Raw genomic sequence first — 14,902 nt, 5'->3', positions numbered from 1 at the left:
GAATGATGCTGCCGCGCCCTCGTGTGGGCCTGAAGTGACGCCAGCAGTGTAACTTTAAACGTCGTCTACGTCAGACGCACTCGCTGCCGCTATATTGCGGTGTTGTCTGTCACGGTGAAATCTTGCTTCTCGTAACGGGCACTACAAACTACAATTTTCTCAGGTCTTGCCGCAATTCAGTAAATGTGTCATGACCTCGGAGAGAAAAACTGGATCAATTATTTTGCGGATTCAGTTAATTAGTGAACTATTTAAAGAAGTCCGCCTCATGCTGGGAACCGTCGTGTTCTTGAGCAAAGCATCAGGGCTAAAATTAATCGGCTGAAAAATTAAATTTGAAAGAAATTTGGACGCTTCATGGAAAAATACCCGGGACATACGAGATGCATATTTCTGACTATGCCAGCACAGACTCCGTTACAGGCCATGTCGGTTGCCTGTCTGTCGGCTCTCTACAGTTGCGCTGTATAATATTTCCATAAAATTGAACCCACAAGCCTAGGAGCTGATTTGATATGCTGCTCATTTCACAATCCCTTTTGAATCCGTCCGACGTTTATTAAAATTGCGTGAGGCTTCTATGTTGTTTTTTCCTCCGCAGTTTCCTTACTTACAGCCGCCTTCAATCTGCCTATAATTCTCACAACAGGGTCCTTTGATTCGAGTTGCTTCACCCTTATACGGCTGTGATTTTTCTGCTCGACAGAGAGCTTTGTGCCATTCCTCCTTTCCTCCCTCTGCATCCATTGTTTCTACTTTTTCTGGTCGGTCATTTCTGCAGTACGATCGAATCTTCTCGTCGCTAGGGGCATGCTTCTATTCTCGTCGCCAAAGCTCACTTTGACAAACCCTTTTCCATCCTCCGCTCGGAAAGTGCTCCTACAAAAAAGCCTTCAAGAGGTTTGGCATTTTGAGTGGCGCGTTAACACGCCCTTCCGCGCCATCAATTCATCTTGGCGATACCTCTGCTTTAGTGTTGATCTTTTTTCCGTCTTTTTCGTTTTTGTAGCTCAGTATTCCGTGAGGTCTTAACGCACATACGGGGCTCGGAGGCACTTAGCGTCGTGTCACAGACGTCAAAGGTGAACTCACGTAACGATATTAAACAAGATTTGTACACGCAGTTGATGACGCCACTAAATGCTGCCTTTTGGTTCCGATGACATTTAAGCCAGCGAAAACGATTAAAAATGCTCAAAATTGGCAGGAATGTCCCAAGAACCAATTTAACATCCCTTCACTGCACTATCATCAGCAGTCCTAAAAGGAGTTGAGTATCCGCGTGCAAAACATGCTAAGCAGAAGTGGTAGCTGTGTAATGGCGCACAAAAACTGTGCGTTAAAATGGTCTTGCATAGAATTTAACTATGCCAATAAAATTAAATACCGCTGAAGCCACGAATAATGTACTGCAGAAGTTTTCACGAAGACGAAAGGCCATTTTGCGGTGAAAAATCACTTATCGTCCAGAACAAAGGTCCTCATACGAACAGCCATCAGTGGGGGCATATTCTTGCGAAGCGGCGGAGGGCAGCGAGAACAAAAAAAATTACAGATATACCTCCCGATACCGCTTTCGCTTGCGGACGAAGCAGCAAATACGAGGAAGTAGTGTTTGCATGAACATACCATGTGCCCATGTTTCAGAGCCTTTGTTGTGTTTACAATTTGCAACTTACAAACAGATCAAAATTTAGGTAGCCTCATGATACGAAGGTCGCGTGATTTAAACGCAACAGCGGTTATATGGGGGCGTAATTACATGGGAGCGCATAAGGTACAACGGCTTGTCCACGGGAGCACCGGTCCACGGCTTGTCCCAACAGCCAGTAGTTGCAAAAGATGCATAGTTGCATAGTAGTTGCATAGTTACAAAAGCTCAATATTGTGGTCCTTAGGGTGCTGACATTGAGAGCGAGATCCAAGACAGGAAAGGTCACGCAGCCAATGCGGCTTCGAGTGAATTTGCCTCGGAAACCAGTGCGGCTGCTTGGCGTTGAGTAGAGTATGAGAGAGCTGGATGAGCTGGCGCATGGGTACAAGAATACAACTAGCGGAATAGACACAGTCATAGTAAAGAAACCAACACCTTCGTCCTACATTATTCTTACTACGTTATGTCTTTCCCGCTGGTTGTGTTCATCCGACCATGTTTAGGAGTGATCTTTGTTGCAGGTATATAAGCACCGCTATTTGACACGCGAGTCCTATATGCAGCAAGTAGTAGGCTGCGACACGAAGCTTAGCTGTTTCATTTTTCTCGTGTGTACCATAGGTGGATCGAACCCGAGCTGCCAATGTGTTCCCCAATGCCCACTGTCCCGCGACTGATGGCTCTGTCACGGGTAACAAAAAGAGTCGGTGCATAGGCGCTGCATGTAGGACGCGTCAGCAGGCGGGGGCCTTGTCTCTGAATGGCGGCGCACCTCGTCACAGCAGCCTACTCAGCGCTCTTTTGGTGCAAACCTTCTCTGCTGATTTATTGAGTATTACTTCCCAAAGCAAACGGCAGAACTATTTTTCCTTTGCTGCAATAATTGTTTTCAATATACTTAACTCTTCAAATATTTCTGGAGCTGATTGATATGCATTTGCAATATTGACTGATTATGAGTAATGGCGGTTTAAAAATCCTGCCATACAACCTGTGAGATGGAATACACAAAGTAGACCTACACGGGAAAGAGTGTAGCCTAATTTGCCTAATTTTAGGAGTGCAGCCACTTGGATGCACTCCTAAAATTAGGCAAACCTTGGATAGAGAAAGGAAAGATCCCAGGATACTCGATGTGTGTAGAGTATTGAAGCCACAAAAGAAACCGAGCATCCATATCGAATATGATTTATAAATAAATAAGATTGGTCGATTCGTATGCAAAATGTCCGAGCATTCGAACAACGGTAATTTCAACGCAAGCGACAGGGCGATTAGATAGCCTCGATCGACTGTATCATGGTGCCTCAGGTGCCCAGTGGTGTGGTGGCCACCATTCTTCGAAGTTCTACAGTACGGTTGCTGTTTTTTGTTTTTGTTTTTCAGATGTCATCGTCACCATCCTGAAACCACAAAACCTGGTGACTGTGTGCCTTTTCACTCAATAAACAGATCCATTCATCTGCCAAAAGGCAACACTTATTCCGTTTCCTGAAGTGCAACAGCACATGTACGCTTTTTGCAAATAATGTGCGGGAACGAATAATATGCCTAATATTGTCTTTAGGTCTATTCAGGAGGCTAAATGTCACCCTAATCATACTAGCCTCGTGTGATACATAGTACAGGGTATATCGACGAGGAAGTACAACAGCTGCAGTGCCCCCGTGCACCAAGCGTAAATACAAAGGCTCCTCTGCTCGCAGCATCACAGAGCGAGAAGTTTGACCAGGGTGTCTCCAGGAAAGAGCAAAAAGAACTTCGCTCACCGAGCAGCGGCGACTTGTGCCAGTAGCCGTCCCGAACCTCGACGTAGTCGGTTTCGCAGTTGTCCGACTCGTAGATGTCCAGCTGGGTGACGTTGAGCACGATGCGCTCCCCGTGCGTGGCCGTGATCCGCCACTCGCAATGCTCGCCCTCTGCAGGAGGCGTCACGCTGTTCACCAGCTCGGGAGACGCGATCAGGCCGTTGGGCTCCTGCATGGTGCGGCCACACTCTGTGCAGCCACACAGGAGAGACAACAACGGTGAGCTCCAACTGCTATCATCCCAAACTCACGAGGCAGATGCCTTTTATTCAACAGATGGCATCAGAGTTCTCGTCACACTAGAACCTCGTCAACGTCACAGACAAAATTTGCTGATTGTTAAGACAGCGATGATGCCATAAAGATCACGTGACCACAAAAACCAATCACAGAACACAGCGCAAGGGTAGCGACGTACCCATAACATCAGAGCTACCAGAGGTTTCTGCTGATTTCTGTACGGTTCTGTCGTTAATAAATGGCCGTAAAGTCGCTCAAGTATTATTCTAGTTCAACAGACAAGAAATGTGACGTAAGAAAGATCAAGTCAAGTGAGCGAATTGATTCTACAACATGTCGTTATGTAAAAATGGTATATATGCAAACTATTCACAAAGCGTTCAAGCGTTGCTCAGCTGCACTACCTTCACAGAAACTGTAACCAAAAGGGCGGCAAAGAAAACACTAGTCAAAACGGAGTGCTTGTACGAGAAGTATGCCTCACACGTGAAATTACTATGGACGAGAAAGTGTAAATCAGGCTGCAATGACCGTAGCATGTCCGCCTCTCGCCATCAATATGTACCATCCTCAAATGGTTACGTCTGAGATGGCAGGGAAACATTTCTTCGAAATGATTTGCCTAATGCCCAATTAATGCTCCAATCTTAAAATAATACTACAGGATGCGCCATGTAGTGAGATCATCGTGCTCCATCACATGTTACAAAAAAACATTAGCAGAGCTATGTCACCAGTTTAGGCAGTACTGTCTGTCTCGATGTTTCACAGGTGACCGCCCGGCTTGGCGTGTCACAGTCCCATTTTAACGTCGGGGTGCTCACATGCACAATCAGCCTTCTGCGCGCACGCGGTCGGTCTACAGTCCGATTACTTGCTTGTCTCTCTTCCCAGACTACAAGATTCGACGCTTTCATCGCCGCAGGTTCGCTGTCCTCTAGAGAATAGGCAGCAAATCATTTGCTAAGCAATAGTGGGCAGACATCTGCAGCTACATGGTAACGGTAGCAAAGGCGCGGCAGCGAGTATTCCCCTTCGCAGGCTTTTACGAGACCAAACTGTAAGCTGACTGTCGGTGGTCCTCCTTTTTCGAGCGCCGCTTGATCTTTCGCTTCGCGTCGCTGCGCTTTTGCTAGGGCTCTCGGAAGCTATCAGACGAAGGTCCTAAATGAAATCACTAAATGCGAGCACACCGAAAGTTCACCACTTAAGAGCAAGACGCACTCCACCGCAGAGCAATGTCCATAAAAACAAGATCGGTGCAGATAGCGGAAGAGGCTGGCTCAGACCGAGGCAATATACATAGCCAGTGACAGCAAAAGTGCAATCAGAAGCTAAACCGCACGAGTCATAGCGACGACCCCGGGTAGAACCCTCGAACAAAAGCCAATAGAGAAAGACATTTGGACGCCAGCCCACGCACGCGTGCCGCGAAACGAGGTGACAAACAAATTCTTCCTAGATCTCACACACCGGGCTGGAGGAGTACCACCGGAGCAAGACAAGCAAGAGAATCTGACAAACTATACCGAAATAACAACGCGCTATAGACTAGCAGGCGGGCCCTACCACCACCAGACCCAACGCTAGGAAAAGAAGAAGATATAGCGTGGAGAACGCTGCAGACAAATGATATGAAAATCTAGTTCTGGTCAATCATATATGGCCGGAATTAAGATCAGACCGATGTTCCTCATGTAAGAAAAGGGTCTCACTAGATCTCATAATATGGGAATGTGCGAAGTCACCAGGCAGGGCTAAAAATATAAGAAAAGACACCTGGGATACCCTTCTGCGAGGCTCAGAACAAAGAGCTCATCGAGAAATTGTTCGACCGGCTGAAGATGCAGCCGGGGTCCAAGAACTAGCGGCCTACAACTAAGGCAACTGTCCCAATTTCGGGGTCAAACCCCCGAAGAGCAGGATAGTCACTCTGTAGGACAAATAAAAGTACTCTCTCTCGCTCTCCCTCTCTCCGCCGCAGTGTCTTGCTTCGCTTCTCACTGGCTGCTGGTGCTCGTCGATGGCTAGAACGCCATCTGCCAGTTTCTGAGGATAGGTAGGCACTGAGCTCTGCGAGCCTTTCCGTCGGTGATCGCCCGGTGCGCAGCTTACAAATGAAGCTCGTTACATCATCTAATATTCCCCTCCGCACATCCCTTAGACGCCCAATAAACATTGGCCCCTTCGGGAGTCCAACCACGGTGCCAAAAACGTTAGTCCTTCTCCAGATGAACTGCACAGGGTAGAGTGGGAGATAGCAACAGCTCAAAGAAAAGGAATTTCGTAGCCGAGGCAGAGAGAGGAGCGCTGTCTCGTCGTCTGGCAGGCGGGCATTGTATCGACTTGAATGCACATACAACTAGCTGAACTTTCCAAAAAAGGAGTTGTACATAAAGTACTGAAGAGGCAAGTTTAGAGCGACTGGGATTTCACGAATATTTGTCCTCATTTGTGCATTGCTTAGATGTTCCATTTTTCAAACTGTTTAGCCGTAGTATGTCATCTTTAAACGCAGATAGTTCACTTGTATTGGCCTTTTTCGCACACACAAAAAAAATGTAGTCAAGCAAAGTGTGCATAGAGACCACAGTGCAAGATATATTGCACCGTGATAAAACACAGTGCTTGGCAGTTCGCGCTGCCGGAAGCGCTTCAACTTTCTGAATCTCGAATGCTCGTAGCGGCATTTCCGCGCTGTCCTGTTTCCGCGACGCCATTGTCGGCGTGGGTTTCTTTCGAACAAAGCGACACTGTGCCGGCCTGCGTCCCTCGAATGATGCCGTGACCACAGCCGGCTGTTTAGCACGTTCCGAGTTCCGCTTCACTGCCAGAAAGTGTGAAACCCTGTCCTTAAGCAACGAATTGAAACTGCGTATATCCTTTTATGCGAACACTCAGCTCCTAACACGGTTCGAAAAGGGCAGCATGTGTACTGCCGCATACTCAGTTGCTGATCGCTCCGTAAAGATTTTTTTAAAGCAGCACTCTCGGCCTCTGCAGAGCCAGCGGCGGTGCTCTTATTCTTAGACTACCTTATCACAACATTTTTCCATATTTGTTTTTGTTGTGTTCTGGAAACTGGCTACAGAAGGCCGCAGTTCCAGAAGTAGTAAACCTGACCTCAAAGCTGATGATGTACAGCCTCGCCAAAAGCTCAGAGCCTAGGGGTTTGCCTCTAAGCCGTGTAGCGGGTCCCTTGAGGACAGTCCTGCCCGTTGGAGGGGTAAAGAGTAAACGTGTTCTTCAATTCAGGAGAATTAACACTCAGTGTGAATTACGAACCACCCGGTGAGGCTCAGGAGCAAAGCCCTCCCCTCTCATCACCCCCCCCCCCCCAAAAAAAAAAAAAAAACGCCTCCTTGCTACTGTAGGGTAAACATCTAGCGCTTCAAAGCTTCACTTTATGGGTAGCTTCGTCCTGCAATTAGTCTTTTCGCTGGCCAAGTTACGTGTTCCGAAACTGCCGGCCGTCGTTTATCCTGAAAGGACGAAAAGCCACTAGAGGAAATCAAGTTTTCTTAGACATCAATTACTTGTAATGAAGCTAGAGGATATTGTAAGGTACTTTTAAGTGCATGTTATGACAGCACTCCAAGCGGGCGATCAATAGCAAAATTCCCCCCCTGAAGTTTGGCCTGCCCCCCCCCCCCCCCCCCCGCCACGAATAAATAAAGCTGCCATGAATGGCCAATGATGCATGTTTTTAAATAATTGTGAGGTAACTGTGCGACATTGTAAAGTACCTTTAAGAATGCAGTGGTAGAAATGATCTAAGCTTTCGACAAGCAGCAAAATTTTGCTCCTGACGTTTGCCCTGCGTTCTCACCGAGTAATTACCATAGAAAACAAGTTGGATGCATTTTTGAAAATGAATAGCGAAAAACTGCAAGCCCTCAAAGGGTTGTATTGATTGTTACGGTGTAGTTATAGAATATGCGAAACAATACCGTGCAAGAACTCTTCCCCAAATTTGTCGAAAATTACAGGGTGTGTGTGAAAGAGCAGGATGATTGGCATTGTGTAGTGAAAGTAAGATAGAGGTAGAGATGCACACATTTGCAACCCACTAAACCTACCGCGGTGGCTCAGCCCTTAGGGCGCTCGACTGCTTTACGAAAGGTTGCGCAATCAAATCCCGACCGCGGTTGTCGCTTTTCGGTGGAGGAGAAACGCAAAGCCATCCGTGTTCTGTGCGGTGTCAGTGCACGTTAAAGAACTCCAGGTGGTCGAACTTCCCGAAGCCTTCCCCTACGGCATCCTTTATGGCCCGAGTCGCTTTGGGACGTTAAACATTATGAACCAAAACAAACCAACCCACTGAATCAAGTTGTCGGTGACCGAGTGGTTGCTAGATGTTGAAAGAACTACATTACTGGTGAGGCAAGGTGATAACTAAGTAGACGGAAGGTGAAAGAAAAGGCAGATAACCTGATTCGGTTGCCTATGATGTCATAGGATGGACTAGAACATTAACAGATAATCTACTGATTGTATAAGTGGTATAATTTTGTTCTCTACAAAGAAAAGCACAGGCGGAGTTGGGAGGGCATGTTCTGCCGCAGTACATTAGGCGATACGTGGTACAAGCTTGTTAACGTGTTTTTCCTTGCTTGGAAAATTGTGCATGTATAATCATGGGGGTGCACGAAAACGATGAAAAATTTTTCTGAGAAAAAAAAACTAGGTAATGTCTAAACAAAAAACTGCGATTGTTACGCTACGTTTTAGTACTGCACTCGATGGTGCGTAGCAGGAGTAGGAAAGCTTTCTTTTTTTTTTTTATTTAACCCAGAGCTTCAATGTAGACCCTGCAGTTGAGAACATTATTATTATAAACCAAGTATTACTATATGTCAGTTATAAGGATCATTTTCTGATAGACGGAGTGCAGGTTAAGCGTGCGCCCCCTCTCCCCCCTCCCCCCCCCCCCCCCCCCCCTCGAAAAAAACTTTGGATTTGCGATGCACGCGATTAGGTAAAGTTCTATAACTTTGCACAGCAGTATTCTGATTGGCGGCTGACAAGAGCACGCTTATCATTTGGCATCGCAGTTGTGACAAGATTGTAAAAAAAAGAATAAGAAGAAATCGACATATCGATAGCCTATCCTGCAGCGCAGCTAGACGCCGTCTAGACGCGCTGCCCTGTGCTGCTCAGCCGTTCATTCATTCACGAGGTGATCGGCGAACGAAAGGAGAAGGGTCACACAATCAGTGACTGAGTTCGAGACCAGCGCCCTGGGATGGAGGCTGGGATGGAGAGGGATCTGTTTTGAGTCAAAATGTGCAAAATATTTTTTCCTTAACTTCTCTAGCCCAGTGCATGAAAGTGACGTGGTTTATTGTTAGTTCACCTGCGCATTATTGACACAGAGGTCTTTCTTTAGAATGAAGCTATGTGTCAGATGAGTGTGTCGGATGCGAAGACGACATAAAATGACTTCGATGAAGCGTTTTGGTGACTGCATGATTTCCATTCTTCAATGATCGGTTTGGCAAGGTGTAACTTATTATTTCGTTGTTCCATGAAGTCTTGTATGACGGGCTGCTGTCTTTCATTGCTGCTAATTCCAACGTGGCTTGGTATGTCCTTTTGTTTCTGCAGCTATTATATTATGTATGATGTCTCCAATTAGAGGAATATGATTTAATGCTGTGATAACGCTGAGAGATTCGGTATAGATGATGCTGTTTTCAATACCGGTCTTTAATAGTTTTTCTACTGCCAAAGAAATAGCGTGACATTCAGCTGTGAAAATTATTGAGAACTCCGGTACCTGTATTATTTTTTTCCCATTTTCCTTCTATCACAGCACTTACAACGTGAAGCTCTGTTTTAGACCCATCTGTGTAGAACTCTGTGCAATCTTTGTATTTTTCCTTTAATGCCAAGAACTCCTGTAGTATGTGTTCATGTGGTGCTTGTTTTTTACGGAAATGTGTTAGTGTAATGTCGTCTGCAGCAGGTAAATGGCACCAGGTTGCAGTGGACTGGATTTTCTGGCAATATTTGGAAGAGAATCAAGTATAACTATTTCTTGGCATATCTATTCAAAACGAAGAATTATTGGTCTGAGTGTTCGAGGTTTGTTTTCAAATAGTGTTCTAGATGGGCACTGGGTAACTACGGGGTAACAGACATGTTTTGGCAGAGACCTTATTTTGAGTACATTTGCGCATGTAAGCATTGTTCTTCTGTCTGTGAGGGGTGGCTCATTTGTCTCAACATAAAAACTATTTATGGGAGATGTTCTATATGCACCAGTTGAGAGCTATAAACCTAATTTGTGTACTGGGTTCAGCCGTTTCAGATAAGAGGGTCTCGCTGACCCATGCACTATACATCCATAATCTTGTACAGAACGAGTTACAGATCGATAGATATTTAAAAGACAAGTTCTGTCGGAACCCCAGTGTTTTCTTGAGAGTATCTTAAGTATGTTTAATGAGTGTGCTGCTCTCTTTTTGAGAGTGTTTATGTGCGGTAAAAAGGTTAGCTCTTTATCAAAAGTACTACCGAGAAATTTTTACTCGCTTTTGACGGGTTGCACAGTTTCCAGGTGCAGGTAATTAAGGGTCGGTATTCAATCCTCGTCTGAGTGAGCAGAAGACAGCCACTGATTTCTGTGCAGAAAACTGGAAACCGTTCTTGTCCATGCATGTAACTAAACCTATTTATTGTTAACTGTATCAGCCACTCACACGTTCATATGTTTGAAGATGTGCATGCGATCTGGAGATCGTCAACGTAAAGTTAAAACATAATAGATTTCGAGATTATTCTGGACAATGAATTTATTTTAACAGTAAACATAGTAGTACTTAAAATGCAGCCTTGAGGCACTACATTCTCTTGAATGAAAGTCCTCGACAGGGTTGAGCCCAGGCGTACATTGAACAAACGGTTTGAAAGGAAATCGTTTAGACAGCTCAACATTTTGCCACGGATGCCTAAATCTGCTAGGTCACACAGAATACTAAACGTCCAAGTTGTGTCATATGCCTTCTCCATGTCGAAAAAGACGGCGAGGCAGTGCTGTTTGTGTATAACTCGATCCTTCTCGGATTGTATTTTCAAGCCTAGCCAGATGATCTGTTGTTGAGCAGGCTTTTTTGAAACCACACTGATTAATGTCGAGAAGTTTACGTGATTCCAGAATAAAAGTTAACCTAATGTTCAATATACTCTTAAAACATTTAGCAAGACAACTCGTAAGGGCCATGGGCCTGTAGCTGGAAGGAGAGGTAGGCGGCTTTCCGGGTTTAAGGAATGGAACTATAACAGCTCTCTTCCAAGCGTCGAGTATCTTTCCTAGTGTGAATATTTTGTTAAAAAATTTCAAAAGTGCTTCTACTGCGGAGTCAGAAAGGTGTACCTATATTCGCTATTTTTGTGCCAGCAGAGAATACTCCATTTATTTCGTGGGCAGTAAATTTTGTATTGTAAGATTTATTTGTGCCAGCACTTGTTGGGAGTCTATATTTCTCGGCCATACTTTTGTATTTTAAGAAAGGCTGTGTGCAGTGAGATGAACTAGAAACTGTTGCAAAGTGTTCCCCTAATATATTTGCATGTTCCATTAAAGTGGTTGAATACCAGGTGCTGTTAGGAGGGGGACTATAAGCAATGAAAATTTGGCATTTAGTTTACGAACCTGCTCCCAAATTTTTTTGATGTAGTTGAGCTGTTTATGGAGGTTACATATCTTTGCCACGAGTCCTTTTCGGCATTTCGTCGGATGTAGCGCGCTTTAGCTCTTGTTTTTTTTTTTTAAATAACAAAGTTTTGTTATGTTGAATATCTGCGGAATGTTCCCCAGGCTTTATTTTGTTGCTTTTTTGCCTTCCTACAATCTGGACAATACCAGACTTTATGGTTTTGATGCACTACTCCTGAGGATTGTGAGATAGAAAATTCTGCGGCGGCAAAGATACAGGCTGTGAACTTTTAATTCATTATTGGAAAGATTTTCAGAAAACATTTCGTGTAACCTGGCTTTATCTCGGAATGTCGCCCAGTCAGCTATATGCAGCTTCCAGCGTTTGGTTTGGATGGAATGATTGCAGGTGATGATAAGTTAATTAGTATTGGTAGGTGATCACTGCCATATGGAGTATCTAAAATGTCCCAATTAAAATCGTTAAAAATAGAGGGTGAAGAAAACGATAAATCTAAAACACCCATTTTTTCCGTCCTCGGTGAGCAGTAGGTTGGTTTGCCTGTGTTTAATAAGCAAATATTGTTACATACAATAAAATCTTCTATAATTTGACAACGGGTATCACTTTTCTCATTCCCACAAAAGGGAGAATGTGCGTTAAAATCGCCAACTATAATATAAGGTTCTTGTTGTTAAATTAAAAGATCTTCAAGGTAATGAAGGGTTATAGTCTGATGTGGCTCAATATAGACGCAGCATATTGTTATTGTTTTGAATGTAAGTAAACTGGCTGCCACCACTTTAAACCGACTGTTTAATTTATGTTTATTTGCTGGGATGTCGTTGTTTACGATTATGGCAACACCACCGGAGAGTCTGCTGGCTTGCTCTCGGTCGCGGCGGAAAACTTTATATTTTTTCACTATATTTGAATGGTGTGGACCGAGATTGGTTTCCTGTAGACACAACTCTACAGGCGAGAGTGAAGCGAGAATATCTCTACAGTTCCATTGGACTAGGAAAGCCATATTTATATGAGGAAGGTAGAGAGACTAAGTTTTTTCTGGGCCAGTGATTCAGACTTTTTATTTTCTACTTTGCTCTGAGGAGCTCCGATGCCTGCCTGATGTTGACGGCCCCGGATGATTGTTGTGTCCATTGCGTCCTCGGACGTGCTGGATGACTGTGAAGAACGCACATACACATTTGTGTTAGACCTCGCCGTGATTGCCGAGACCTTGGGGCCGGCTGACCTAGAGATCCGCGCAGCCTGCTTTGGGGGTGGTGGAGCAGCCCCAGCTACTTCCAACGGGGGCGTAGAGGCTACTGCCACAGGTGCACATTGTGTGGCCTGGGCAGGTTCCGAAGATTACTGTGACGTCACCCCCTTTTGCGTCACAACAAAATAAGTTGGATTCTGAGTCGATGTGAGCCTTTTTCGTGCCTCCCTGCAAGATGGGTTTTCTTTGCTTTGAGTGTGATGATATCTTTTTCCTGTTTCCAGGTTGCAGAGGTGCGTGAGTAAGCAGCGTGGCTGCCCTCACAATTGATGCAAAGAGGTGTTTCAGTATGACAGTTATCTGAGGGATGTTCGTGGGAGGCACACTTCGCACATGTAAGTTGGCCTCGGCAAGTCTGCGAGCCGTAGCCATACCTTTGGCACTTGAAACAGCAGCGCGGTTTAGGTATGTACGGTTTCAGTTTTATCTTTGTGTACCCCACCTCCACAGCTTCGGGCTTGGTAGGTATATCTTTATTTTCCCGTCTGATTTTGATTCTGAACATATTTACGACATTTTGTTTTGTAAGTACTTTGAGGAGTTCTTCACTGAGGTAATTTAGGTCGTTATCTGAAATTACTTTCCTCATCATGTTTAAAGAGCGGTGTTTGGTGATACCAGCTGGACATTCTCCAAAGCTGGTCACAGCTAGGAGTTTTTCATGGTGGTGATACATAATTGTTAAGAGAAGGTCGCCATTCGGAAGTGTTCTGACATTGTATCCTTGGCCTATTGCTTAAGTCAATGTCTTGGTCACAACGAAAGGAGAGATTTGTCGACCTGTTTTTTGAGGGTCTTCACTGTGCACCGCGTGGAAGCGTGGGAATCGGTTTGCATTCTTCAAAAAGAACTTTGCAGTTTCATTGGTCCACCCCCTTTTTCGGGAGCGATCATTGGAGAGCAAGGAATAATCCAAACGGCAAATTTTTTGTTCGGCCGGGGGGGCGGCCACCCACTACGGAGCCCAACGAGGGGACGGGACAGGAACTTTTAAAGCAGACCTGCCCACGCCAGCGTACACCCCGACTATAACCAAATATGGCATAACGCAGGGTGGTTAGCCACACAAGTTTAACCGTAGCCGCCAGGAAAAGAAGGGAAAAAAACAAGAAGGGAATTGAAGACAGGAGAGTTGTGAGAAAGATGATAAGAAATTTAAAGAAGCAAGGGTGAGTAGGAAAAGGCGACTGCCGATTTCCCCCGGTCGAATCAGCACAAAGGTGCCGTCTATGGGAAGCGGGGCCAAAGTGTATTGCCTACACCGAGGGGCCTTAAAGGTCCTAACACTCGGCATCGGCTCAACCATCAGGATCCCCCTTTTTCCAAACACAACGATGCCACGTGGGTGCTCGGGGTCCGTGGTGTCACACAGTACACACAAACACCTGCTTTAACAGGTGCCCTCTGCTGGGCTGCGCTTTGCGTTGCCGTCATTCATATTGCACGCGGGTAGCACATGAAGCTAGCGCGTAATCCGCAATTCGAGAGCGAAATTTACAACGCATGTAATATACTAGAATTAATGCGTTTCGGCGCACAGTTTGGACCTCAAAACGCATGGCTTCCTACCGTGTTATAGGCTTTATATTCCCAAAGAGATGCAGACTATGAGAAGCACCGCAGTTTAGAGCTCCGCCGACTTCGACCACTGGCCGTGGAGGGGGTCTCACGTGCACTGAAATCGCACAGTACATCGGGCGCCTTGCTTTTCGCTTGCAACGAAAAGCAGCTGCTGCGGCTTGAATTCGATTTCGCATCCTTCGGTTCAGCAGTGGAGCGCCTTAATCTTAGTACACAACCCTCAAAACCCATATCATTAGCGTACACTTTTTTATATTTTTCGACCGTCACCAAAGTTTTCTTCGGTCAATATATAAGTGAAAATCCAACGTGGAGGAAGCGGAACATCCTCTCTTCTCTATGGCAGTGCATGTTGATTGCCTCGAGCCTTGATACAACGATGCCTGTTGCAAAACTTCAGCGCGGAGGTATGAGTTTCTGAAATATGGCGCAAGCGGAGCACCTGTCTTGAGCAAAGGTTCGCTCCCGTGATTATGCAAAATGCGCCAAGCGCAAAACAGTTTCCAGCAAATGTTAAGCCATAGCTCGGCAGCTGCAGCCCCTGCGAAGAACGGTTTGTATCGTTCTCCATAACCAACTTAGGCAACAAATATCGGGGCTTAGCTTCACTCAGTGAGGCCCGGCAGCAGACGCAAGAAGTGGCATATATAAAATGACAAAGCAAAAGACACGGAAA

General features: G+C 45.4%; 1 protein-coding gene across 1 annotated transcript in view; it reads right to left on the bottom strand.

The window, feature by feature from the left end:
- LOC146182644 (protein tolkin-like) overlaps positions 1–14,902 on the bottom strand; it is an 803,125-nt gene that overhangs the window by 181,516 nt on the left and 606,707 nt on the right. The window contains exon 7 of the mRNA XM_084608884.1: positions 3,424–3,651. Coding sequence (XP_084465010.1) covers positions 3,424–3,651 — 228 coding nt within the window. The remainder of the gene's footprint in view (positions 1–3,423; positions 3,652–14,902) is intronic.

Source organism: Amblyomma maculatum, chromosome 7, assembly GCF_055883805.1.
Source record: "Amblyomma maculatum isolate TAMU_Amacu chromosome 7, ASM5588380v1, whole genome shotgun sequence".
Lineage (NCBI taxonomy): Eukaryota > Metazoa > Arthropoda > Arachnida > Ixodida > Ixodidae > Amblyomma > Amblyomma maculatum.
This window is presented reverse-complemented; position numbering and strand designations above follow the sequence as displayed.